Source organism: Mesoplodon bidens (assembly GCF_964165515.1).
Source record: "Mesoplodon bidens genome assembly, chromosome: 10".
NCBI classification, from domain to species: domain Eukaryota; kingdom Metazoa; phylum Chordata; class Mammalia; order Artiodactyla; family Ziphiidae; genus Mesoplodon; species Mesoplodon bidens.
In genome coordinates, this window is record NC_138172.1 from 2,668,953 (window position 1) to 2,696,787 (window position 27,835).

Below are 27,835 nucleotides of genomic sequence, written 5' to 3' on the forward strand. Positions count from 1 at the left end.
TCCAAGAGGAAACTGGCCTGACTCCCCGCCCTCTGCGCACCACCATGTTCTGACCATACACTCAACCTCGATTTCCTCATCTGTAAAAAGGGTCTAGAAGTAATCATCCTTGCCACGCTTGTCTCACAGAGCTGGGGGATTCGTGAGACACGATGGAGTAGCAGTGCTTCCTGACAGGGCACGGAGCATGGCCTTGGGAGCCAGACCGGGTTCTGGAGTCACGTGAGCACTTCTGCCAGGCAGGCGGCATCCAGAGTGAAGCTGCCTCACTGATTACGTATCTCGCAGGAAATACACGCACACACAAGTCCCCTCCCACTTTTCTTAGGCATGGACCTCTGTGGTCCCTCTTGAGATGGAGATGAAGGTACAAGGGAGACCTTCCTCTCCTATTATGTGACCGGCAGAAAAGCACCATTGCCAGCACCATGGTGAATGGCCTCGGTGCCAGGGAGACGATGGGGGCTGGGGGGCCTGTGATACTGGGGGGCACGTCTCTATCAATGGGAGGCTGGCCCTTATCTCTTGCTAGTTTTGCCGTGTGGCATCATGCCATGTATTCATATTGGGCATTTAGACAAAATCTTCCTATTTTTAAATGTTGGCAACAAATAAAAATTGTTTCAAAGCACCGAATGAGCCAAATTTAACACCTCTGTGGGCTGGACGCAGCGTCTCTAAGTTTCTGATGTACTCAAAACCCATCTGCCGTCAGCCAGGGACACCGAGGCGCAGAGAGGTTAGATGACCTGACTGAGGTCACAGAATTTGGCAGCTGCAAAGCCCTGTCTTTAATTTCAGGATAGGTGTCAGAACTTGCTTCGTTTTGTTTTCAGCTAGGAAGAGCATGTATTTGTGTGTTTCTATGTGTGTATTTGTCTGTGTGTGTATGTGTGCATGTCTGTGTTTGTGTGTCTGTGTGCCTGTGTGTGCCTGCGTGTGTATGTGTGCGTGTCTGTGTATCTGTGTGTGTGCCTGTGTGCCTGTGCAGGCAGGGGTGAGGGGGGTTGGCAGACAGGCGTTTCTCTCTTTGAAATCTGCTTCTTTGCCCCTAATGAGGTACGTGCCTGGTTTAGAAATGGTTTGCTCCTTCCTGAAGAGGGGGCTTGAACCCATTTCTTTTCTCATGATACTTAGGGGCTGCTATCAGTTTTTCTTTTCAATTTAGGGGAACCCAGACATTACTGAGTCCCAGATTAGCAGAATGGGGTCCCTGAAGCTAAAAATGCTCTTCGTTGTTTTTACAGAGGGGCCCAGAGCGGGCAGGGGTGGTAGAGAGAGACGTGGGTTGAGCCCTGGGCTGGACAGGGGTGGCTGGGCTCCGGTCCTGCCTGGTTCGAGTCCTGCTGGGTGCCCCCTCGAGGGGCTCTGTGCAGGCCACCTCCCGTCCTGAGGCTCGGTTTCCATCAGTGAACGATGGGTCGCACCCTCTGTCTTCCAGGGCACATCCCTCGAGGCCGTTCAGGACCCTCTGCTGCCCGCTCCCTGGGACCCGCAGGGACATTTCACCCCCGGGGCTGCGGGCTCATCTAGGGCAGCCACACCTGCAGCTCCTGCCCTGCAGGCTCTGTAGGAGCCGGCCTGGGAAGTGGGGAGAGTGTGTCTGCTTCTGCTAAGTGCGCCACATGTTTGTGAAATATACAGACAACTAAATGAATGCCCGGCTCAGACAATTTTCCAGGCTTTTCCCCCAAGAAGGCACCCCAGACTCTGAGCTCAGAATTATCTGCTATTCTGGGAGCACATCAAGCTACTTCAGACCTTCAGCCCTGTGCACATGCCAGGTCCCCCAAGCCTGAAACGTCCCCCATCCGTGAAGCCCTGGGTCACCCCATCTCTGGGTTCCCACAGCACCTCATACCCCCAGCCCCAACCCCCAGCCCCCTGACACGTGCCCACATGGCCCCTGGGAGGAGCAGGGCTGCTGGGTTGGCCTTTGCTCTCCCGCTAACGGTGGCTTCTGCCCACTTGTCCTTTACCTGGATTTGGATTTCGTCAGAGAGCTCTTTGGCGAGGCCCAGCAGCTGCCCGGCTGTGGGGTCCAGGGCCTTGACCACCACCCTCAGCCCAGTGCGGCCCTTCACCCGGCCGTGCACGTTCATGGCAAAGTTGTACTGCGACGGCAACCGGAGCGATGCCTGCGACAGATGTCAAAAGTGTCCCTAAAGGGCAGAGCCGGACAGGAGCCCCAGACTCCCCGCACTGCCTGCCTGCTCTCATCCTGCTGCCTTCCAGCCCCGTCAGGGCCTGCTAACTGGGGGCTGCAGCCCGTGGCCACCCACCCCAGCACGAGCGCAGGGCACCCCATGCTGCGATGCACGTTGTTCACAGCAGCCTGTGGAAGAGGCTAGGCCAACCAGCGTTCTCACACAGGACTTCTCAGGGCCTCGACTGTGCGGGAGGTCAGGCGAATCACCGAGAAGATGTTAGACTTGGGGTGTTCCCCCCCAGAGCCCCCGTCGTGGGCTATCTGTGAAAAAGTCACACGTCCGGGTACCACGGGAACAGTCTGGGGACAGGACTCTGGTCCCATAGGGTCGGGGGGAGGCCCTCGTCCTGCACTAGATGAGCTTCAGGCAGCCTCCAGGAGACCCCCATCCTATGCCTGGCCCCCTCCCCCCCGTCCACGGATAAGACAAGAAGAAACCCCCGGCACCAACCCCACTTGGGTCCTGGGTGACCAAGGCCCACCCGGGGTGGCAGCCTGTAGTCACCAGGGCCGGCACCCGGCCCATAGCCCACTGGCTGGGCGACCCTGGGCGCGTCCCCCCTCCTCACGCATGGGCTCCAGCTCATACAAACGGGGGCAGCACGTTCTCTCCAGCTGAGACTTAGGGAGGGGCCGGGGACCCCCTAGGGAGGCCTAAGGGGACAGGGGTGGGGTCCTGGGATAAACCTGGAGAAAACCCCAGGGCTGCCAGGCGTCATCTCGGAAAGGGGGTCAGAAGCTACAGACTGGGGACCCCAACAAGGACCCCGAGATGTTCTGGAACTTCTGTGACGTCCCCACCAGGCTATCGTTTTTGCTGCCTTCCGCTAACAGGTCACTAAGCCCCTGTGCAGCGCAGTGGTCGGCAAGAATGGGCTTAAAATGAAAAGGCTGCGGACTGTCCTGGGAACCGCGAGGGGGGAGCTGGGCGGCCGGGATCCTGGACATGAGCAAGACTGAGAGGCCGGCAGGGACACCGGGGAGGGACAGTGTGGCCGCAGCCTTGGGAGAAGGAGTCGGGGAGCCGCGAGAGGGCGTGAAGCGCAAGACACGTGGTGAGAACCCTCCCACCCCAACACTGTCCGGGATGGAGACGGGGGACTTTGGGGGGGGCAGGTACCTCGTGGTGCCGCCCCCGGACGTCCAAGATGTCTCGCTTGGTGACAGACCAGTGGAAGGTCAGGCCCGGCACGGCATTGCCGAAGGAGAAAGGGTTCTGGTTGTTGGTGATCCCGGTGACGTAGACAGGCATCTGCGGGGAGAAGCCAGGCCCATGACCGCCAGGATCCAGCAGCCGCAGCCCCACCCCCCGGACGCTTGGGGCACTTCCCCGTCTCCGTGGGGCAACGGGAGCCGCACCCAATTCCTCCCTAAGCAGTGGCAGGCGCAGCATAGGTCCCGGGAGGCCTGACGAAACAGCAAAGGACTGAGCGGAACACAGCGCCAGCCCCGCCCTCCCGTCCTTCTGGGGCCGTGGGCTATCGCAGCTCGGCCGGGAGACCCCATTCCTGAACAACCGCCTCCAGCCCTGGGCACCTGCAGCGCCCCCAGCCCCTGCCGCACAGCTTACCCTGCTCCCCTCTGTCTCAGTCTAGCGGGGGTCCCTGCTCACAAGGGGTGGACTCAGTCTCCGACAATCTGAATTGACCGAGCGCCGACCAGAGGGAGCACGTGGAGGTGATGCAACAAAAGGCGGGGACGGACCTGAGCCAGGATGTGGGTCGGCGCCCCGTCCCGCCGCCGACCAGCTGCGCAGACACCCTAAGCCTGCCACGTGCGCACCTCCTCCTCTGTGACACGGACATGACCCCGGAGCTACCTCTCGGGGCTGTTATGTGCACCATGTGGACTAAAACACAGAAAGCACCGAGAAAGGTATGCACCATGCAAACACCGGCTCCGGCGAGGTGCCAGGTGCTATTCTAGGTGTGGGAGGGCAATAGACTGGTGGAGACACAGGCACCACCTGCTGACGGCACCCACACGGGGCGACAGGCGTAAGCGCCGTGTGTGAGAGGAGATGGCACCATTGGGGACAATGGCAGGGAGCCCTTGGGCTGCAGCAGGAAAGGCAGGGGAGTGAAGCCGGACCCCCGGGTAAACAGGGTCCAGCAGGTGAAGGGCATGGAGAACTGTCCCAGCAGAGGGAACGGCGTCCGGCCAGCAGCCCCAAGCTCATCCTGAAGCAGAGCTCAGGGCCTGACCCTGGCCAAGAGGCCGCTCCGAGAGGTCCGACAGGAGGGCCTGGAGAGGTTCCCGCCTCACCTGGGTCCCCGTCCTCATCCGAGTGATGGGGGCACGGATCCTCACAGCCTGGAGCAGCAACACCTCCACCTCCACGAGATCCTAGGAAAAGGGCTTTGGGGCTCAGGCTGACTGTGCGTAGGCGCTGTGTGCTAGTGACGGGAATTTCAGGAAGGGACACCCTCCCCAAGGAAGGAGGCTCCTGCCAAGGCCAGCGCAGAGCCACGTGGCCAGAAGGCACCCATGACGTTCCTCTTCCCTAGGAGGCCTGGCTTTGTGGGTGGCTCGCCCCACCTGGACCTGGCTGCTGCCTCTTGCCTGCCCCTGGGGGTGCCAGCCTGGTCCTCTGAGCCTACAGACCTGTCCGATCCAGATGCTCCAGGTCAGCACCGCAGAGACCTGGGGACACTGACCAGGGACTGCCCCTCTCTAGGCCAGGCAGCCCTCACAGGACAGGTCTCCAGACCTCCCAACCCCAAATCCAGCCTGTCTGTCTCTGAGCAGAGTACCGGGACAAATGCAGGAGCCACAGGCAGAGTGTGATTAGAATAGACTATATCCTCCTTCATTCTGAATTCTATACTCCTGTTAATTTGGCCAAAGACTAACTTTACTGGCTTCTTTGTAGTGCTGCTGACACATGCTGAACCCAGGCTACTAAAACCCTTAAGCCCTTTTTACATACACTCATGTGAGCCCATCTCCTGTGCCTTGTGATCTGGGCTAACTCCCGGCACATAGTAGGTGCCCAGCTAGCATCCCTTCCCTTCCTTCCCTTCATCCTTCTCACTGCTGTCTTCCCCTGCTAGTCCTGGACTATTCCTCGGCTTTGGGAGCTGATTCTTAGGGTGACCTGAATTGCACAGATGGAACCGTGAGCTTCTGACCAGAGTCGCATACCCTTCTGGGACACGCAGACCTCAGGGCCTCAGGCTGAGCCCCCACCTGCCTGGGCTCAAGGAGACGCCTTTCAGATGGAGCTGGTGGTGCAGCCTTTCCATCTACCAAGGGGCACCGGGGCCTTCCCCCAGCCCCTCCCCGAGCCTGCCAGATGGGAGACGCAGAGAGGTGGCCCAGTGAGGTCAGCCTAGAGAGGAGGGTGGCCAGGAGGGACTGCATGGCCTTGTGTCCTCTGGACCAATCTCTAGCCAGTTGCTGTGTCAGCCACGCGGGCCCCCAGGAGGAGAAAAACAAGCCTGTTCTTGAGGCTGCAACCCTTTCTTTAGAAAGAAACAAAGCCAAGGGCCTCCTTGGTCCTTAATTTTACTCTCACATGCCCAGTGGTTTCTCGTCTTTATAAAATAGATAGGTAAACTTGGAGTATCTACCCAGTGATTCAAAAGGACTGCGGCGTAAGCGGGATACTTGGAGAGAGAGTGGAACTGCTGGGAAAGGAGTAAATCGATGCACTCAGTGTCGGGTCAAAGTCAGCCCCACCCCCTCCAGGGGGTCCCAGCGCCCAGAGCTGTGTGTTCAGGTGCTCTTAACTCAGCGGTGTTCCTGGACCGCCGTCAGGAGCCCAGTTCCTGTCCACAGCCACACCACCCAGGACAAAACGCCCTCTTCGAGCCGGGGTTCCAGCGTGGCCTGACCACCAAGCTGACACTCCTGCGGGTCACAGCAGGCCAAGGACACAGGGCAGAATCCAAGCACCCTGAGCTCTTCTCAGGAGGGCGACATGCTCTGCCCTGTCCTTCCCAGAGGCCCACGGAAGTGCCTGCCCCTGGGAAAGACAGAAACGATCAGACTTATAGACACCCGCTTTCACCTGCTTGGAGTCAGTGCCACCGATATGGGACAGGGGGACCCTCCTGGGTGAGGCTTCCCCTGAGTCGGCCTCCAGCATCTCTGCTGACCCAGGAAACTGGTCAGGAAATGTCCCCCACTCCAGCGAGGAGGCGGGGGAGATGACTTTACTTCTAGCTGAGCAAAGACACTGGCGGATGACTCAGGCTTTCTTTTTCTCCTGGAAATATAAATCCAGGTCTGAAACACTACTGGTGTCCTGTTACCCTCGTGTACAGCAGCCAAGTCAGCACATGCCTCCAAAAACATACACCATAACCCAGCAAGTGTGTCAGAGCCTAGAGCAGCCCAACTCTGCTAGGAGAACATCTCCAAGCCCAGCTGGAAAAGAAGACCTGAAGGCGGGAGGGCTCTGATGCTGGCAATACTAGGTCGGGTCCTAGAGCGGCCGTGTGGTGGCCGTGGGTCACTAGCTTGTCCCTCGGGCGCAGAGCAGACGGTCCGGAGGGGACTTGGGGAGGCACGCAAAGCAGGGCCTGCTGTCACGACGGCTACCGCCAGCCTGCACTGCAATGTCCCCAGGGCGTGGGGCTTGGGGACCCCGCCCCTTAAGGAGCAGCCAGGGAGCCTCAGTCTGGAGGAGGGCAACCTCAGGGGTACGAGTGCAGGGCTGGCCCTGGTGGGGGTAGGTGACAGGCAGGGGCTTGGGCTCAGAGGGCAGAAGCAAGACCCTGGCAGAGGGCGGCCCTTGGCAAGAGCCCCAGCCCAGCAGCAGGGCTTCCTCCCAGCCCGGGTCACCAACCCCGCCAGCTGCCTGGGGAGTGGTGAGCCTCACCCCAGAGGCTGTGTCCAGGGCGGATTTGGAAGGTGCCCGCCGCGGTGCAGCCCACGCCCTCACCTGTGACACGACGACGAGCCTGCCGCTCTCGGCATCCACGGCCTGCACGACCCCCGACACGGTGCCGTGGCCCACGGCGAGGCCTCGCACAAGCCCGGCGCCACCCACCAGCGCCACAGTCTCATTGCTGATGGAGAAGAGGATGTTGGACTGAGGCTGGGGGCCGCCCTCGGACGTGATCTGGAGGGAGAAGAGACGCGCCCATCAGCCCGTCCCCCGGCGGCCCGTGCCTCACCCTCGGGGCAAGGGTGCCAACACCCCAGCACTCTCCACAGCCCGTCCTGAAGCCCCAGGCAGGGGACACAGCCAGAGCCCGGTCGCGGGTGGGGGTGGGGCGGGGGCGTGGCCTTTGGTTCCTACCTGCATCGTGGCCCCGATAATCAGCGTCACCTTCCTGGGTATCAACCTAAACGGGGGAAAGACCTGGGTGTGGAGACACAAGGGAGAAAGGGGCCCGTTGTGTTCCAAGCTCCTGTGGCCGGACACAGTCCCTTCCATTCAATCCCAGAGAAGCACGGTGCACAAACGTCACTCCTCTGCAGGGGGCGCCGGCGAGCGCCTGGGGTCCCGGCCAACCCTGGGGGAGCCCGGCCCGAGCAGTCCCCAAGAGACCTCATCCCACCCCTGGGCCCGAGCATCTGCGGTTCTCGGGGCCGTGTTCTGCTCCTGTGGAAGCCACCTGGGAACTGTAGGAATGCCCGCTCCCCGGCCTGCTCCAGACCTGCCAGTCAGAGGTGGGCTCCTGCAATGTGCTTCAACAAGTCCCCACGAGATCTGACACATGTCCAAGCTTCCAACCCACTGCTTTCGAGATTTCGCCAACTCCTCTTTGGAAGGTGTCTCTTCCACTAAATGTCTCCAGATTTCTACTCATTGCCTTAGAAGAGCCCTCTACGTCAACGGCCTCAACATTTGCCAGAGGAGGAAAGCAGGACTCGAGGGGCAGGGACGAGGATGCCCCCGTCTCTGCAGCAGGGCAAAGCCCCCAGGTCCTCCTCCTGTACCCCTACAACCCCTGCTTTGCCGTAAGCTGTGCCAGTCGGCCTGGGGCTGCTTTGTGCGTGAGGAGTGGTCTCCGTGTGGCTGCGTCATTTGTAGGCAGACCGGACTTTCTTCTCAGCAGGAGAAGAAAGGTGCACTGCCATCTAGAAGCACCAACCGCATCCGCCGACACCAAGCACACCGGCCCTATGTGGCCGAGACGGTGGAGGAGGAGGCAGGACCGGTTTAGTGCTGCCGAAGAATAAACTTGGACACGACTTCCTGGCCCTGGCGGCTGTGGGGCTCCCGTCACAGCTGAGACGGTGTCGGGGCCCTGGAGCTCCCTCACCCAGAACTGCTGGTCCCGGAGTTCCCTCGAGGAGTGCACCGCCTCTAAGGCCCCGACTGTCAATGGGCACCTCTGCACACGAGCCCAGACCTGTCCGCACGCCTCCCCAGCCACCCCCTTGCTGTGCGGCAGTAGCTCCCCTCCCCTGAGCCACGCCACGCCCCCTCCGTTCCGGAGACAGTGAAGTAACCCAGCCCCCTCCCTCCTGTGGCCCCAGGTCCCCGGGACCAGTGAAGGCCCCGTTTTCATCAGAGGACACAGTAGGGCAGTTTAATACGGCCCCTCCACGTGGCTTCCTGGGCTGCCCCTAAAACGCCTAGCCTATCACAAAAAAGCCCCAACATGCAACAGGGGCTGGGCCGAGGCCATGAAGCATGAGGGGAACAGCTTTACCTCAATCTGCTGTGGGGCTGAGTTGATTCTCTGTCCAGCCTTATCAGTCACGGTTGCAGTGAGACTGGTCTGGCCAATGGCCACGCCGTGGACGCGGAACACAGCGGTGTAGTCGTCTGGGGCCTCGTCGTGGGCCCTGGAACAGAGGGAGAAGCTGGGACTTCTTCCCCCAGCAGACCTGTCGGCAATGCCCTGAGATGCCCTCCTCTGAGCCCTGATCCTGCAAGGACTCACACCAACGTGACGATCTGGGAGGCTGCCCGGAGCTTCAGGTCCATGAAGGCCAAGTACTTGGCCAGGAAAGGCTTCTTGTGGAAGTCCAGCACGCGAACATATGCCTTGACCGTCTTCCCAATCTCCACCTACATCAAGGGGGACAGAGACTCAGGGGTGGTCTTCGAGTGACCAATGCCACCACCTGTGGTACCCTACGGCTCTCTGCAAAAGCATCAACAACTTCAAACCTACAGACCCAAGATGACCTTCAGACTATCAGCCCATCAACAAATGAAAATCGGTTACGTGCTTTCTGTAGTCAAGGGGCCTCGGGGATACTTCGATGAATAAATGACACATCCCACTCTGGAGAACTAACAATCTTGGGGGGGATAAATTAGAAGTATGGGATTAACAGATACACACTACTATGTATAAAGTAGATAACTGGATTTACTGTATAGCACAGGGGCTATATTCAATATCTTATAATAACCTATAATGGAAAAGAATCTGAAAAAGAATATATATATGTATAACTGAATCACTTTGCTGTACACCAGAAACTAACACAACACTGTAAATCAACTATACTCCAATAAAAAGAAAGGATTAACAATCTAGTTAGAGAGATAATCCATAGCTTAGAATAGCAACAGGCATACAGTGGGGGTTTAATAAGTGCTCACTGACCCAAGAGTTCATACCTGGCACATAATACACATGGTGAAAGCTCTGGGAAACATGAGTCAGAAATGTTTAGTGAAAGAACTCAAGTCTGGAAGCAAATCACCAGAGGAAATGAGATCAGAGGAGGACTACCTGAGGCTAAGAGAATACCGACTCTTAAGGAGTCCAAGTTGCTTGAATGTCCCCCTTTAATTACCAACTGTTCTCTCCCCCCAGGAAGATAGGACTCTGACAGCATCCCTCTTTCAGCCTCACTGCAGTTACTTCAGGTATTTGGAGTAATATAAAATCCCTCTTCACATTAAAGAAAAGCCTAGATCTATTATGTATTCATTTTGCAAAAGCACTTGGCATTAGTACATCTTATTCGCTTGCCACTGAAATTTCTGAGAATCCAAAATGTACATACTGGGGAGAAAATTCACATTCAGCAGTGCATGTACCGGGCTGGTTAGTAACTTGCACCAGTCAGAGGACAGGAATTCCCACGCTGCAGCTAACGTGGGGACAACTTCCACCGGGATTTACAGCCAGGTTTTACAGGTGTCAACTGAGATGAGACGGATACCCTCGGAAGCCGCTCTGCACTGAGCCCAGAATGCTACGTGAAACAGCACTGCGAGCTGCAGGTGGACAGGAGGAAAGCACCCCCTGAACCCCCATCGCTCTCCAGGCCTCCGCAGGGAGGGAGCCATAACGGGAAGTTGACACTGACCTTGTCCACCACGCGGATGTACAGCTCCTGAATGTCCGAGACATAAACGTCAGCCTTTGCCGGGGCCGGGAAGGCTAAGCACAAGTCGTGGATCATGATGGTTGAGGTGCCCGGGAGCAAAGGGTGCACCTGCAAGGTCAGAGGTGGGTGTGGTTACACAGCTGCTCACGGCAGCAGCCTACCGCCCGTGGGACACTGTCTCCCAGAGACTGTGGACCAGGGCTTGGAAAACCCCACCCCTCAGCATGAGCACCCACTGCCAGCCAGGGGAGGGGCTTGGGATGTAAAATGTTAGTGCCAGGATAGATTTCAGAGAGCATTTATTTTAACTTTGCACAATTTACAGAGAAGAAAATGGAAGCTGCTTCAAGGTGGGGGTGGTCAGAGCTTGGCAGAGTGAGGACTCACACCCAGGGTTCCGTATCTCCTGTCCAGGCCACCTGCCCCTGCAGCTCCCATAAGAGAAGAGCATCCCATGGGGCCTCCTGTGAAACTGCAAGTCAGGGGCTGGTAGAGTGTGAGACCACTGCTTTCCAAATGAAGCTCTCACTGGGAAATCCTAATCTGAACCCACAGACTCTCAGAACCTGGGAATGGGCCGAGGAGGCCATCAAGTCTTCAGTGCGAGCTCTCTGAATCTTGCCCATCCCCACATTCACCTCTACCTCTGCTGTGTTTGCAGTAGAGCCCTCATAAAATGTTTGGAGTGCAGGAATTCATCTAAGCTCCTGTTTTCCACGCTTTCACTGCCAAAGGCCCCCTTTAAGTCTTCTTCTCTCTCTACCTCCTTCCAGGGATCCCACCTTCAGAAGAGTCTCTCCCCAGACAAACTGCATCATCACCACTCTCTCATGTTGGGGATGGACTCGCAGTAATTTGTCATATTGCTTAGGCTTGCATCTCAACTGAGTGGTCTTGGGGGCTGGGCAGGTGGACGCATGTCATAGAGCTAGTGGGTGGGCCCCACGGCTGCCTCCCATCTCTACCTGGCCCTGGGTTTGCTGCCTGAGATTTGTGGTCTTATATTCACTGGGGGTGGGAGATGGGCGGTGGGTACAGTGAACTGCTCAGTGTTGGCAAAGCTACAGTTTCAATGTCAAGAACCTGTGGGGGAAAAACGTCAGGAGACAACCAAATACTATCCCACTGCACCCAGGTTAGAAGCCTTCAAAGGCTGACCAGAGTGAGCCCACATCCTTAACACATCCTATAACAACCTGGCATGATCTGGCCCCTGCCCAGGGCTCTGGTTTCACTGCAAAACACCCTCCCCCATGGCCATCACACTCCAGCCAGCTGGCGCCTGTCTACCCGCCTCAGGGCTGCACAGTCCACCTTTGAGGTCTGGGGGCTTGTCCTCCCCGTGTCCACCTGCTGGCTCCCACTCACCCTCAGTCCCATTCAAGTGTCCCTCCTTGGTAAAGTCTCCCCTGATCCGGAAGGTCGGGACCTTTGCCCCTCTGCTCTCTTCTCCTGCTGCAGCTGTACCACTCTTCACTCCAACTCGATGTAGACTTCCCTGTGCATCCTCCCCCCAGGCTGTCTTCTCCCCTAATGCAGCCTCAGGACTGAGCCTCACACCTGGCCGAGACCCCCGCCCAGCGTGTCGAGTATACTGAGATCCAGGGTCACAGCTCCAAGTCGCTGGTTAACGTAAGGAGTCCTGCACTTCCACCAGCTCAGCTTCAGTCCTGGCTTTGTCAACACTTGGGAATTTTTGAAAAAAGGGGTCTGCAAACCCCAGGTACTGTCATCTATTTGGGAAGTGCTGATTCTGGTCCACATCCTTCAGTGAACACATGGGGAGACAGGCCCACCCAGGGTGGGAACCCAGCCTTGAAGGGGCGGCACTGGGGAGGGAACACGGTGCCCAAGCCCCCAGTTTAGGGCTTCTTCTCCCACACTCAGCCACTTCCCAGAGCTGGATGCCACCAGCAGCCAGAAAGGAACCGTCGGGCAGGGGAGGCGGCAGGGGCTGGCAGCTTGAGAACTCTGCCAGCAGCACTGGGCTCACAGGCACATCCACAGATGAAGGGGGCCCAGGGTATTTCACACAAGGACTCAAGTCGCTTAATAAAGATTCCAGAGTGGAAATCACGCTGGTGCTCTGAACAACGGCTGTGTAGTCTGACCCAGGTCCACGCTAGCCTGGTATCAAATACGCTGAGGACTGGGGGCTGGAGGCCACAGGGCTCCAGTTTTGCGGAGGACGATTCACTTGGCTTATTACACATCCCCCAGAGAGAACCCATTTAAAAATCACAGGGAGAAGCGAGAGCTCTAATCTGATCCTCCTGCAAAAGTTGCCGCTGTCAGGAGCGGCACGTCCTTCATGATGCAGAGAAACGACGCGCTCGCTGTACCGATGGGGCCAGACCCGCACAGGGGGCGCACGGAGGCGTTCTCTCTTTTTCTTTTTCTCTCCTTCGAAAGAGCCACTTGGCGCATTTTAAACGAAGACATAAATGATGGTGGGGAAATTGATTCCTTTTCTGCTTGATTTCCCAGCAGCTGGGCGTCCAGGCGCCTTCTGGATGATGGAGCGGAAGACGGCGTCAGGCTGCCACCCACCAAAGGGCCGCGTGGCCCGTCCGCTCATCAGCTCCTGCCAGCCCACTGAACGATGAACAGCGCTTTAAGGGCGTGCTGACCTGTCACTCCAGAGACAAACCACTGGAGGAAGGGAGGGGACGTGCCGGCCAGCAGATGGCACAGGGGTGGGGGTGGCGGGGGAGGGATCCTGTCCCCCCCCCCGACCGTGTATGTGTCACCACCCCCTTCTCCAGGCTCCAGACCCACCTGCTTCCTGATGGACGTGTGGGGGACGCATGTGCAGGAGGGGAGGTGGGTAAACCCACGCCCAGCATGAATTCTTGTTCCCAAGGGGTAAAGGTTCCCACTGAGAGCCCAGGAGAAGTCCTGTCATCTCTTTGGAGACAGGAAGGCGTTACTGTGCATTAAGATGCTATGTGTGGCGTCAGGGGCCGCTCTGCTCGCGCCGTCCACCTGCGCCCGCCAGGCCCCGAGGGGCCACCACGTCATCACGGCCCCCCGCTTCCCAGGGCCCATCACACTTCACACTTGTCCCTTGACAGGTGGCATCTACAGAAGAGCAAGGACCCTGAGGATACTTCTGAACATCGCTGGCACCACCCGCTTCCGTTTCCCATGCGTGCCCGTCGACATCTCGTGGTGGCCAGGCCGTGCCATGCGAGAGGGTGGGGATCCATGCCCCCGGCAGACATGGATGCCCTTGAGGCTGGTGGGGGATGACCAGGGTCACACTGAGATGAGAAACTTCATCCAAGGGCCCCAGCCAGCCCGGAGGCTTCCCGCAGGCGAACGCACCGCAGACGGGATGCACCCGAGTTCACGCCCCACTGCTACCACTTACCACCTGCCCCGACCCAAGGAAGGACCCCCTTCTGATGCACCTCCTCAGAGGTACAACGTCACTGTGACCAGCCGCACATCCCAGGACCCAGAGAGGCCCTGTCTGACTGCTCCCCGCTGAATCCCTGGAGCCTGGACCAGGCGTGGCACGTGATGGGCACCCACCTTTGCAGGGTGAATGCGTTAATGAAAGGAGTGAGGGCTCAGCACACGCTAGGTTACTTCCCAGCCACCGACCTTATAATCACCCAGCTTCTGCATGGAGGGCTTATTTTGAAATGTAAAGAACTGGTGAGAAGAAAGAAACCCTGAGTTTAAATCAGGTAAACACTCCCATGTGTAAACTAGCCAAGAAGGAAAGAGAGGTGCCTTGCAGAGTGTTTGGGTCTGTGTGAGCCTGCACAGCCCTGGGTGCGTGGTGTGGGCATAATCACCCCACCACAGCCCCGGTGCGGTGCGTGAGCGCCAGACTGCCTTCCAGAGACGCTTGGAAGCTGACACACACCCACCAGCCATTCCTGCCTCCAAACGGGTATCCATAGGAAAGAAAGAAACAATTCTCTCAGAGCTAACTGAAGAAATGTTGTGGGCTTCCTTGTCTCTGTGATTAAGGGAAATGAGAATGCTGCTAATTAGCAGCTGGAAAATGCCATAGAAACATGTAAACGTCCTTCAGAAACAGCCCTCCGAGAAGCTGCGAGGAGCTGTCATCGGCTGTCAACACTCCATGAAAAATCCCTCCCGCACTTTACAGAAGAGGCAAAGGGAACCAGAACCCGATTCCACCTGGAGCCGCAGTGGTCTTTGCACAGGCCTGAGGTGGGGGGAAGCAGAGACCCTGGCGGCCAAGGCGCCTCCAGGATACTTTCTGGGCAAACATCTGCCTCTGAGAAAAACAGGAACGTTATGACGTGCTTCCTCGCCCTTCACCGAGGGGCTGCACTGTGAGAAAGCATCCTTCCAACAAGACAGCTAAAGACCAAAGTCGCCCACTGGAGGAAGGTAAGAAAATGTTAGGAAAACAAAATAACAAAAAAACTAGATCATCCTAGAAAGACACATGCTACAAAACTGACTCAAAAAGAAATAAACAATCTGGATAGACATGTAAGAAGTGAAGTGTTTCAATTCATATCAAAAACTACCTATGAGGGGCTTCCCTGGTGGCGCAGTGGTTGAGAATCCACCTGCCGATGCAGGGAACACGGGTTCGTTCCCCAGTCCGGGAAGATCCCACATGCCGCGGAGCGGCTGGGCCCGTGAGCCATGGCCGCTGAGCCTGCGTGTCCAGAGCTTGTGCTCCGCAACGGGAGAGGCCACAACAGTGAAAGGCCCACATATCGCAAAAACAAAAGAAAACAAAAAACAAAAAAACAAAAAAACAAACTACCTATGAGGAAAGCCCGTGACCAGGTGGCTCCACTGGTTAATTCTACCAAACTTTCAAGAGTTACTGTTACCAATTCTACCCAGACTCTTCCAAAAATTAGAAGAGGGAACATTTCTAAGTCATTCTATGAGGGTGCGATCACCCTGATACCCAAACCAGACAAAGACATCACAAAAAAGAAAATCACAAACCAAAATCTCTCAGGAATTTGAACATAAACTCAACAAAACACCAGCAAACTTTAACCAGTTACACGTAAAAAGAATTATATATCATGAGCAAGCAGGGTTTATCCCAGAATGCAAAGTTAGTTTAATATCTGAAAGCCAATTAATGTAACATCATATCAATAGAATAAAAAACAAACAAAAAAATTATTTTAAGAGACACAGAAAAAGCATTTGACAAAATCCAATACCCTTTCCTATGTGTGTGTGTGTAAGAATAGGGAGGTGATTACTGAGGTATTTGGGGTTTTTTTGAGGTGATAAAAAACCTAAAACTAACTGTGGTGATGGTTGCCTGCATCTATGAGTACACTAAAAACCACTGAATTGTGACATTAAACGGGTGAATTGTATGGTATGTGAAAGATACCCCAATAAAACTGATATTAAAAATAGTAAAAGTTGGCGAGGGTGCGGGGCAGCTGTGCCTTAGTTACAGTCTCTGCCGTCTAGTTTACCGCAGCCCCCACCACGCCCTATTACCTCCGACGCTGAAGCTAAGCATCTGGTGCCGGTTAGCCCAGCTCTTCCCAGTATGTTCCTCACACCCCGCTCATTTGCCTCACTTACTCTACACCTGTCCCACTTCAGAGACAACTCATGTTGTGGCCACTGTATCTGGACAGTCAACAGATGCAAAAAAAAAAAGTCAGAGAAAGGGACCAGTGGGGAGTTATGGCTGGAAACCCTGCAGAGAGTGAGGTGACATACTCCTGATTCCCGGCTAGGACACACATTTATTGCACAACCATGGGCAAGGCAGCCGGGCTGTATTTCTGAAAGGAGACTGTGGAACCAGGTCTCTGCGAAGGCTAAGTCCCTGGAATGCGTGTTTTGTGCTCTCGCCAGTGGTGAGGGCTCCCCCGCACGGACGGGCAGTGCTGAAAGCAAGTGCGGGCGGCAGCATGGCAAGATGGCTCTCCCCTGGCTGCACCACAGGAACCCCCACCACGCGTCAAGCACGGAGTGCCCCCGCCTCTCTCGAGTCCAGGACAAAGTCTCGCTCGGTGCTGGGATGACTGGAAAAGTCCTCCAACACCTGGCAACCAGCCTTCACCAGGGGAAAGCAGGTCTTAGGCTCTGAGCAACCCAAAGGCCACAGCAGAGCTGCAATTTCAGGACACCGCATGGGTGTCACGGTCTCTTGGTTCTTGGCTGCCTGCAATTGCGACTGACAGCAGTGGTTTGACACTCACACTCAGTGGTCAGAGTTTCCTTTTAAAGAAAGTTCAGTTTTCACAACAGAATAATAACTCACTGTGCCAATATGCAGACATTTAGGACGTTGGTGTCTGTTTGCCTTTACTCTTTGTCATAATTATAGGGCGATTCGTTAAAAATGAAAAAAATTAAACAGCCTAAATGCTCTACAAGGAGAGAATGGCTGAGTACAAATGACTGTGAGAAAATAATCAGCCAGCCTACATAGCAACACGGAGAAAAAAAACCTTAGAATAAAAGCACTGAAAAGAGCAGAATGCTCAATTCTTCCACACCATGGGCCCAGCTAGGGAGAGGGTCCGGAAAGGAACATGGAGAAACAGAAAAAGCTGATACATCTTTTAAGGCAATTTCCTTGTGGTTCTCATACTGGCACTTATGTAATAATATTTTCATCTTAATTGAAAGGAAACCAATTAAGATGAAAATATTGTTACTAGGTAATAATAATAATTGTATAATTATTAAAATTAATTAATCATTAGATTATTAAATTAAATAATTATTATTATTACTAGGTAACTACAGTGTGGGTAGTTTGTGGAGATGGACTACAAACCACAAAGGTAGCTCGTGAGTTTCACAAACAGTGAATCAGAGAATCTGAAGACTCTGCTCAACACACCAGCCGAGATTCAGTGCCAGCTTCTACAACCATCTGTTCACTAAAACGAAGAGGAAGGCAGGGGCAGGGCCCACACTCACCGTGGCAATGCCCAGGGCTTCCTGATAGGCCACCTTGACCACACCTGCGCTGCTGGTGTTGAGGAAGAAGTAGCCAGAGCCTTCTCGGACATGCAGCTCTGCCTGTTAGGAGGGGCCAGGTTGGTGTCAGAGGCATGGGGTCCCCCAGGGGTCACACCCAGGTACTGGAGCAGGGGGGAGGCTGTACCTGCACGCCCGGGTGGTTGTAGATGGCCACCTCTTCTGGACTGACCCTCACGTCCTCCACCAGCATGAGTTCGATGGAGGCCGACACGGGCATGAGGGGACGGTGCTGACGGGGCAAGGCCAGCGCTGTCAAATCCAGGGGGCTGGGGCCACCTCAGGCCCGCCCACGGCCTCCCCCAGAAGAGCAGGATGAGTGGCCCCAGGGGCTGGCACAGCCCCCCATCCGGGACCTCGGTATGGCGGGGACACGAGCCCAGTAACACCCGTCGTGCTTTGAGACCACAGCCCTGCGAGGCCTCCCGGAGTCATGCCCAGGTGGGCGCCCCATCCCATCTGCCAGGCTCCCGGGGTGGACCACTCACACGTACCCCAGGAAAGCGGGACGGCGTTGCAGGCAGTGGGAGCTGCGGGCTTAGGGGATGGGGCTGAACCAGCTGGGCACACTCAGCTGGGGCCGTAAGTTGGGCCGCGGCGGGGAAGAGGCTGTGGCCCGAAGGCCTGAGGGCCCCCGAGGCATGCGCCAGACACGGCATGTGGTGAGGCCCCTCTGCCTTTCAGCTGGATCCCCCTGTTGCCTGCGTGCAGGGTGTGCAGCGGGGGAGACTGAGGCAGGAAGCCCGATGAGGAGGCACCCCTGATCAGGGAGTGGTGGGTGACCAGGGTGCAGCCCAGCGAGGGGCTCAGGACCCTGGGACGCCGGGCACAGCACAGGAGAAGCAGGAGGGCTCCCCGCCCCCCCAGGGCCCTGGTCAGTACCGGCTGCTTCACTCTGGCCATGTCCAGGTGGGACTGCTGGTAGCCAGTGGCAGTGGCAGAGATGGCCGTGGTGCCCGAAGCCTGGTGAACTGAAATGGCCTGCAAACCTGAGTGCGGGAGAGAAAGCGGCGTCGGGTTTGGGCCCCATTGCTGCATCTGTGAGGCGGCCCCTCCTTCCCTCTAATTTGTAGCTTTAAATCTCCCACAGCCCTAAAAATAGGTGATGGGCTTCGTTTACACTGTGTGCACCATAAGAGTTAACGGGCCCTGAGCAAGGTTCCCGGGGCAGCTTAGAGGAGCTGGAGGAGACGGCTCAGCTCCTGGCCGTCGAGGGGTCTGTGATGGCAGCGTCACAGGGCCTTGGCGCCAGGCTGGTCTGTGCACAACCTGGGGTTTGAGACTCAGCTGCCGTGTGCCCCGAGCTGTTTCCCCATCTCCCACACAGAGAGGCCATTCCTACGTCACAGACGTGTGAGGATTAAAGGAGAGTCCCAAAGCTCCCTGAGCTTTAGTCCCAGACAGAGGGGGTCCCAGCCCTCCACCCACAGCTGCCGGCCCCTCTCGGCACGCGGCTCGTCTGTCTGGGGCCACCGCTCACCACCTGGCTCACCGTGCAACTTCTTTTGGCCGCTCCCATCGTCCCGTGACACCAGTTGTAAGGGCGGGTCCAGCTCAATGCTGGCCAGCGATGGCCTGGTGGACTCCCACTGGACGCTCAGCGAGCTGAAATTGTCGAACCTGCGACCCTGCTGGTCATAGGCGGCCAGGTCCAGCAGGGGGTTGCGATGGCTGGAGACCGGAACCTGTAAGAAGCCGAGGTCACCCGCTATGCTGCACCCCGGCCTGGGCGGGGCCGCCCCTGACCACACGGTGCAGTGGACCTGCCGGCTGCCTTGTAAGCTCGTAGGGGTCCCGGTGAGCCAGCGGGGGGCAAGTTGCGAACGGATGGTCACTACTACCAGCCAGCAAGGTGCCCCCCAGCCCTATGCAACCTGGCCTCCTGCTCCAGTCCGTGGTCCTCAACGGGTGCCTTGGCGGGGTCTGGAAGCATTTTTGGTTGTCACACTGCAGGGGGCGCAACTGGCATCTAGTGCGTAGAGGTTGGGGTGCTGCTGAACACCCCAGGGTGCACTGGGCAGCCCCCCAAGAAGGGAGGACCTGGCCCCAAATGTCAGCAGTGCCGAGGCTGGGGGACCCTGCTCCACTCAGCCCTCCCCTCTCCAAACCCTGCCACCTCCCCCCGCCCCATGCCCACCTCAGCCCCTCCAGGACGCCCCTGCCTCGTGGTTCAGCAGGAACGCCAATTACACCCCAAACTGTCCCAGAGCCGCTGGGATGGCAAAGCTTTCAGAGCCGAGTTCTCAGCTGGCCTTGACCAGCCTGGTGATGGGGGCTGCCACCCACCCACTGAGGGTGAGGACAGGTCCCGGGGGCGGGAAGGGACGGAGGTCCTCGGCGGCTGAGCGGCAGGCCCCTCGGGTTCCACTCCAAAGCCCACCTCCTGCCGCGCGCACCTGAGCAGCTCTGCCCCCCAGGGCCAGTGGGAGAGCGGCCTCATTCCCCCAGACCGTGGTTCACCCCGCCCTCCCAGCCCGAATGGACGCCCGGCTCCCACAGCGTGGACTCAAGCCCACCTCCGCCCAGGCAAGCCACCCACTTTCTGGAGTTTCTCCACGTGAAGTGGGAATTGTACGAGATCCTCCTTCCAGGGCTCTGTTTTAAGTAAGGGTCGCGTGAGAGCATTTTAAGGGGCCTGGCTCGTGTCACTCAGGCAGGAACCTGAGCTCAGCAGTATCCATACTTCACCAGGCCCGGGTCCAGGAGGAAGGACTGGGCTTCTCTGGCCCTTGCAGTCAGGAGTGAGGGCATCACTTGCTTTGGCCAGTGAAATGTAACAAGTGACTCGTGACATTTCGGGGGCAGAAGCTTGAAGGGTCAGAACATGACCTGCCAGCTCAGCTTCTCCGCCCGCATTCAACTTGGGGGCCGCTCCACTGCCCAAGTCTTGGAAGGAAGAGAACGACAAAGTGGGGCCCCCAGCCCCCTGCGATGCACACACTGCGTGAGCAAGATGTGAGCCCTTCCTGTGCAGGGGTGTCGGTACTGCCGCCGAGCCCACCTGGCCCGCCCGATGCAGTCAGCAAACTCCCACCTCCCTCGCCCCCGGAGAACTCTGGACCAAAGCAGGTCCCAAATTCCAAATGCAGGTCAGCATAATCACCTGGGGATGCAAAGGAGTTTACAACCACTGTGGACACGAGCCGGGAGCTGTGACTGTGGCCGGGGAGAACAAGGTGCACATTCTAGAGGCCCCACTGTGTCCCCCAGATGCGACCCGGGGCGGAAAACTAATGTTCTTCCCTTCCTCCTCCTCCCTGGGGCGGGGCGGGGAGGAGGGGAGACATGAACAAAGCATCAATCATGCTCGCAGGTTCACTGGTCCTGCCAATGGCAAGAGCATCATCCCCAAACGGGGAGGCTGAGGCTCAGAGATGTTAAGTTGCTTGCCCAAGGTCACACAGGTTTAGGGGTGGAACTCTCTGGTCTGATTTTAAAGCCCACAGGCCTCGCCAGACGCTGTGCAGCCTCTCCCCACCACACGAGTCAGGAGGCAGCTCCATTCAAGCCCCAGCCTGTCACCTTCTGGCCGTGAGCTGCACGGCTGATGGCCAGCTCAGAGGACTGGGGTCAGGCCGGAGTGCAGTCCCACTTTGTCACTCCGACAGGTCAGCCCCGTTTTAGTGCCTGGCCTCGCTAGTGACCGACTCTGCAAACATGTCCTGGGCAGCCTCTGGCTTTGGAGACATATAAAGTGAAACTGATTTGCACCAGGATGTGTGGAAAAGATATATCTTCCTCAGGGTCCCCTGGTGAGACCATAAATCTCAGGGGCCACGCCTGACTGGCTTGCGGCTCTGGAATCCCAGCACGGATGGATCACAAGGCAATTCTGTGTTTGAGCAAAGATCTACGACACACGAGAGCCAATGCAGAGCTGCACTCACTGCCGGACGGACATCTTTCAGCCAAGAGACAACCCTGGGCTGACCCTGAGGTCACAGCCGACAGACGGCCAGACTCCGCTCCTTCAGCCAGTAGCCCATGTTTAAGTACAGGAAAGAGGCACGTGGATCTGACTGTTTTTTCCTTTGAAACTGAGAAGGTTTGGCCAGCCTGGGGTTGAACAGGCTGGAGCTGAGGGGGCTTTGGAGGAGCACCCGCTGTTCAGACCTGACCATCCCCCTCGCCCTGTCCTCAGCACCAGGCACGTGAGTCTACAGAATAAGGGCAGGGGGCGGGGGGTTGGGGAGGGGTCCCTGGATCACTCATCCATCCACCATGCACTGAGCTCCCACCACGAGCTGGGCCCTGAGAGAGAGAGACTCACAAAGATGAAAATGAGTACAGGCACAGCTCAGAGATGTTGCGCTTCGCAGATCCCTCGTTTTTACAACCTGAAGGTTCGTGGCAACCGTGTGTCGAGAGCTTCGGTCAGTGCCATTTTCCCAACAGCATTTGTTCACTTCATGTCTCTGGGTCACGTTCTGGTAATTCTCGCAATAGTTCAGACGTTTTCATCATTACATGTACTTGTTAGGGTGTCTGTGATCGGGGACCTTTGAAGTTACTGCCATGACTCACTGAAGGCTCAGAGGTCGGTTAGCGTATTTTAGCTATAAAGTCCTTTTTAATTAAGGTCTGTGCGTTGTTTCTTGAGCCATAACACTATTGCACACTTAATAGACTATAGGATAATATAAATGTAGCTTTTGTATGCCCTGGGAAACCAAAAAGTTCCTGAGACTTGTTTTATTGCGATAGTCGCACTGTACTGCAGGGTCTGGAACCGAACCCACGCTGTCTCCGAGGTCTACCTGTGCGTAAATTCTACAGCATTAGTTGATGTGAGGTGCTTGGGGGCAGGGAGGGGGAGAAGGGAACCGTGTAGGACATGCTGAGTGGGGACCTTCAGGTAAGGTCTAAGGCTGAGGAAGGCCCCCCACCCCGAGAAAGTAACGTGTGAATAAAGAGCTGCAGGTTCGGGAGGGAAACAATTCCAGCCAGGGGACAGCAAGCCAGAACGCGGGACTGTCCCAGCATCCGAGCACTGATCGCGGGGGGAAGGTGACGGGTGGTCTCAGGGCCTGCAGGTCCCGCTCTGACTCCCTACGTCCAGTCCCGCTATCCCCCACAGTAACTCTGGATGTCACTGTCATCGCTCAAAGGAGGCGGCTGCACAGCGGGTGGGATTCAGGCCGGGCCTGAGTCCGGCTCCCCGGCACACGCACGGTGGACCCAGCAAGCCGGGTCTTCCAAGCACCCAGACTTACGTGATGTCTTTCTTTCCACAAGGGCTAATTTGTTGAGTACATAAAAGTGATTTAAAATGTAAAAGTTTCAGGACATTCATCTCAATAGCCCCCAACGTCTTTTCCTGAACACACACAGATTCTCACCTTAGGGAAGACGATCAGCCGCTCCATGACATGCACACCCAGGCCTGGGACGGGGAGGATGCGGCACCATGGCAACGAGCCTGCGGAGGGGCCCTGGGCCCTGGACCCGGGTCTCCTCCGGCAGGAGGATGCTCCCTGCAGGTCCGCGGGGCAGGGGAGAGGGCCCTGAGCCGCACACACAGACTCCTCACTTTAACCAGTGCCATCGAGGCCCCAGTCCTCACGGGACCAGCGGAGGGGCTCACATGCCTCAGAGCTGAGGGGTCAGTGAAGCCCCCCACGATCGCCAGAGCAGCGGGAGAAAAGCTGAACTAAGCTCACAAGGACAGGAGGCCCAGGGGCACGAGCCAGATGGTCCCAGGCCCTGGAGTCTGGCGCCTCCCCTAGAGCTTCAAAGGGATGCAACTAGACCAAACAGCAGCAGGAACCGACTCCCAATCTCGCTGCCCCAGGCAGGCAGCTGGACACGCCCCAGGGCTGACTGCAGGCTAGGGCTGGGAGAGAAGCATCTGCAGGGCTGCCGAGGAGGCACCGGACTTGGAGCTGGACAGACGTAGGTTCTGCCTGCGGGTCCAGCCCTCAGGGACGAGGAACAAGACACACACAGTGGCTCTGATCACTGTGTGGGCAGCAGGGATGCAGAGACCCTGGGCTGGCCCCGGGGCCTTTGCACTTGCTGTTCCACCTGCCTGGGGCACCCTGAGCTTGGCCCCTCTTGGCTGGCACCCCGAGCACGGGCGTGAGCCTGTGTGCCCTCCTCACAGGGGCCTTTCCCTATAGTCTGAGGTCCCCTGTCTCCACAGGGCTTCCCACCCGCCCATCCACCACGTCTGCTGTGGGCCTCCTGTCGGCTCCGAGGCCCAAGCCTCGCCTGCCCTGGCTACTCTGCGTTCCAGAACCTGACATGTGCCCGGCACAGGGGGTGAGATCCAACAAACGTATGCTGAGAGATGAGAAGAAACAAGCCTGGCTCCCTTCCGAGAAGGGCCGCAGCCGGCCAGCAGGGCGTGTGCATGCCTGACCCTGACCAGGGGGCTTCCAAATCCTCCACGTCCAGCCGTCCGGTCTCGAGGGCCTCGAGGGTCTCAGGGGTGGAGGCTGGACTGCTGTTACCTCACATCCCTGCTCTCAGGGACCCCAGTGACTTTCTTCCCTCTGCTCGCAGTGACCTTGGAAACACAGCGCCAGCCCCCGCACTGTGGAGGAGGCTACAGCCAGCCACTCCCTCTGCAACTCCCGCCTTGAGACAAGAACCCCACCTTAACAGCCTCGAGCCACAGAGGAAAGCGACGAGATCTGTACAGACTGCCAAGTGCCCGCGCAGACAGGCGGCAGAGTCCAGGCGCTGCCACCAGCAGCTGTGACGCAGGGGATGCCCCACCCCTTCAGGTCCCGGGCCCCACGTGTCACACGCAGACAAGTGCCCAAGGGACAAGGAGGGTGTAGGGCTGAGGGGGCAGCACCGGGCGTCGCCTGGCCTACCCACGCCGCCCCCCCAGAAGGCCACTCACCACCTGCTTGTTCTGCTGCAGCAGCGGGCAGGACAGGTCCAGCTGGGGGCTGGCGTAGACGGGCACCAGGGTGAGCCTGGAGGGCGGCGCACACACGAACTTCACCACAGCGGGCTCCAGCGCCGGGAAGGGGTTCGTGATGCTGGGCCTGTTCCCCACCGTGAGGGCGATGACCTGGAGGAGCAGAAGCAGCTGTCAGACACCCCAAGTCTGAGTCCCTGCTCCACTGGGAGCCCCCGGGCCTCAGTGTGCTCTTCTGCAGAACTGGGATGGTGGTGATGCCCACATCCCAAGCGGGTTACAACGGTCCAGCGACACACGCCCAGGAGAGAGCTCCCTCAACACGCAAGAGACCTTCCGACAGGGGCCCTGGCGACCTCTACTAACAGAACAGAACCACTGCCTGCTCCTGGGCCCAAGGAAGAGGTGGGTCGGGGGAACACTGTGCAGCTTCCCGGAACCCTACAAAGACCCCAAGGCTGATGAGCAACTTGACAAGCTTGCGCGTTTTGAATGAAGAATCCATAGTGACTTGAAGACACCCATCACATCGAGGTGCAGGCGCTGGAGAGTGTGTCTGATGGACTGAGCCCCTTGGGGAGGGACCAGCTAAGGGGTATGGAGGGCGGGGCCGGTGAGCAGGTGCTGGAGCCACAGCCCTGCCCTCCTTTCGGCTCTTAGAGAAGCTCAGTTGGAGGCTGCAAAGACGGAAATTAAAGGTGCAAGAAAAGACACGGAGATTTATGTTTGCTTTCAGAGCTGGGACCTTAGAAGTCAAGCCCGGGCCGCGTTTTAAGAGCAACACGGCTCACGGCCGGTCCTGAGGGAGCGGCCCCCGGCCCCTCAGTGACACTCACTTTCACATGCCAGAACAGTCCGGTCCAGAAGCCCCTCAGCCTCCTGACCACGAGGCAGGACAGAGGGCAGTGTCCTTGGTGACCCCCAACACCCCAGGAAGCAACCCCAGAGCACCAGGGTAGGGGGCTCTCAGGGCGACCCTGCTGAGGGTCCAACCCCTACTGTCCGAGGGGGATACTGATGACTGAGCCAAGCCAGGGATAAGAAAGTTCTCTACGTTAATTTTTGACTAAGTTTATTCTTGTTGTGGTATTTATTATTATGTCTTTATTTTTCTTATTCTTCAATTGATTTTGTAAAAAAAAACAAAAAAACAATGAAGCCAGTGGAACTGGGCCTCTCACTGTGCATCTTTTCTGCTCACAACAAGCCAGTCTCGGTGTGGCCAGCTTCATGAGGGTGCCTGGGTGTGTGTATGTGTGTGTGTGTGTGTGCGCGCGCGCGTGCGTTAACATCAACTGACATGCTTTGTACTAGTAAACAAACACAGAAAGGTGTTCTTCACTTCCCCCAAGAAATGGGCTCTCTCCTATCTTTCTTTTTTTTTTTTTTGCATTACGCAGGCCTCTCACTGTTGTGGCCTCTCCCGTTGCGGAGCACAGGCTGCGGACGCGCAGGCTCAGCAGCCATGGCTCACGGGCCCAGCCACTCCGCGGCATGTGGGATCCTCCCAGACCGGGGCACGAACCCGCGTCCCCTGCATCGGCAGGCGGACTCTCAACCACTGCGCCACCAGGGAAGCCCTCCTATCTTTCTTGATTCACGCTGGCCTCCTCACCCCTTGCTTTCTGTTTCCTGGCACCCTGGGAATGGAGGGTTACACCCTGGGACTGAGCCCGGGACTGCCAGGCACAGGGGAACGGAGGGGCGAGCTGCTGCCCTATCCAGCCGATGGCGGCCCTGCAGGGATCACAGGTGCATTGTGCTCAGTCCACCCAGGCTAATTTTTTTGGTTTTCAGCTTTAAAAAAAAAAAATCAAGACGCTTCATACACCTGAAGTTAATATACTATTGTAAATCAACTATATTTCAATCTAAAAAAAAGATTTCACAGAAAAAAATATTGGGATTCTCGGCTCATCCTGAAACACCGAAAAGATCTGCCCACCCTGGGTCTGCAGTCTCACTCATTTATAATATTGATACTTGCCTGACCCTGGAGGCCGCCGACTTTGCCAGCCCGATCTCATCCCACCCGGACTTGACAGTGGGGAGTGCTGACGCCCTGGAGCAAGAGATCGCCCCAGGTGTGGAAAGAGGCAGGACTGGCCAGCGTGTAGCGCGGTCCCAACTGCCGCACCCCACTAGGCCCAGATGGTGCTCACTCAATCACCCCACCAACCTGATCCTCAGTCTGCCTGTCTGTGAAATGGGTACAACAGCCACGGCTGTCTCTCAGGGTTGCCTCGAGGAGTTAGATAAAATAATGCTGCGAGGCACAGCGGGGTGCTTGGGGGACATGACTTTCCATCCCTCGCTCTGGGCAAGGTGGGTCTGGGAGTGGCCGCCCGCTCACCTGCTCGCCCAAGACCTGGCAGGTCACAAGGATCCAGTGTTGCTGGTGACTCCGGGAGGCAGGGGGCCCAAAGAGAGCCAGACTGACGCTGTCCATGTCCTCAGAGGTGACGTTGCGGAAGAACTTGGAAGGCTCCAGGACCCAGGGTCTGGGACCCCCCTCGAAAAGCATCTCTTTTGAGGAGCCGAGGGTCACCAAGGCGACAGAGGAGGGGTCCACAGCCTGTGGGAGAGAAGAGGGGAAGAGTCAACGTCTCCCTGGGAGAGGTGAGCCTGCCAGGGCTGGGGTGGCTCACTCTCTGGTCCTTGCTTTACTTGGTGCTCGTTGTCCTGCCAGGAAATGATCTGTTTGGGCGTCTGTCTCCCCAACTGGCCTACAGGCTCATTAAAGGAAAGGCATGTCTGTTTCCTCTTGTATCTGCAGCGCGATCTCAACCACATGAGAAATGAAAGACCTTACAGACAAACTGAAATATTTTTAAGAGTAAATTACAACTACACTGTGATACTAGTTCTCTGCCATCTGATTAGCAAAAATCCAAAAGTCTGAGCACACACACTACTGGTGAGTCTGCAGGGAAACACGTACTCTTTTATAAAATTAATTAACTTGTTTTTTGAGATATAATTGACATATAACATTATATTAGTTTCATTAGTACAACATAGTGTTTTTATATTGGTGTATATTGCAAAATGACCACCACGATAAGTCTAGTCAACATCTGTCACCACACAAAGTTACAATTTTTTCTTCTTGCGATGAGAACTTTTAAGATCTATTCTCTCAGCAATTTTCAAAAACAGTATTATTGAGAAACGGGTTCTATCCCGCAGGAAAATGGCACAACCCCAACAGAGGGAAATTTAGCAATATCTACTAAAATGACAGTCATATTTATCCCTTGTCCAAGCAACATTCCTTCTAGGAATGGACTCCGAAGATATGCCTCCACGAATATATAAAATATACACACAGAGCTATGCATTACAGTATTATCTTTAAGAGTAAAAGCTTGGAAACAGCACAAACACCCATCAGCAGAGGCCTAGTTAGGTAAACTGTGGTCTATCCATAGGATGGAATGTCAAACAAAGATCTTCCCATGTGGATGTGGAGAGATTTACAGGTTATTTTCTTTATTTTCCAAGCAAAGAAGCAAGGCGCAGAACAG

General features: G+C 56.8%; 1 protein-coding gene across 1 annotated transcript in view; it reads right to left on the minus strand.

Annotated features, from left to right (window-relative positions):
- The window catches only part of NUP210 (nucleoporin 210), a 100,856-nt gene that overhangs the window by 17,320 nt on the left and 55,701 nt on the right, over window positions 1–27,835 (minus strand). The window contains exons 15-28 of the mRNA XM_081246205.1: window positions 26,662–26,883; window positions 24,288–24,461; window positions 18,930–19,122; window positions 18,320–18,426; window positions 17,565–17,669; window positions 17,378–17,479; window positions 10,442–10,570; window positions 9,055–9,182; window positions 8,821–8,956; window positions 7,458–7,520; window positions 7,098–7,277; window positions 4,475–4,555; window positions 3,330–3,461; window positions 1,980–2,138 (exon numbers count right to left, since the gene is read on the minus strand). Of these exons, the coding sequence (XP_081102331.1) occupies window positions 1,980–2,138; window positions 3,330–3,461; window positions 4,475–4,555; window positions 7,098–7,277; window positions 7,458–7,520; window positions 8,821–8,956; window positions 9,055–9,182; window positions 10,442–10,570; window positions 17,378–17,479; window positions 17,565–17,669; window positions 18,320–18,426; window positions 18,930–19,122; window positions 24,288–24,461; window positions 26,662–26,883 (1,911 nt within the window). The remainder of the gene's footprint in view (window positions 1–1,979; window positions 2,139–3,329; window positions 3,462–4,474; window positions 4,556–7,097; window positions 7,278–7,457; window positions 7,521–8,820; window positions 8,957–9,054; window positions 9,183–10,441; window positions 10,571–17,377; window positions 17,480–17,564; window positions 17,670–18,319; window positions 18,427–18,929; window positions 19,123–24,287; window positions 24,462–26,661; window positions 26,884–27,835) is intronic.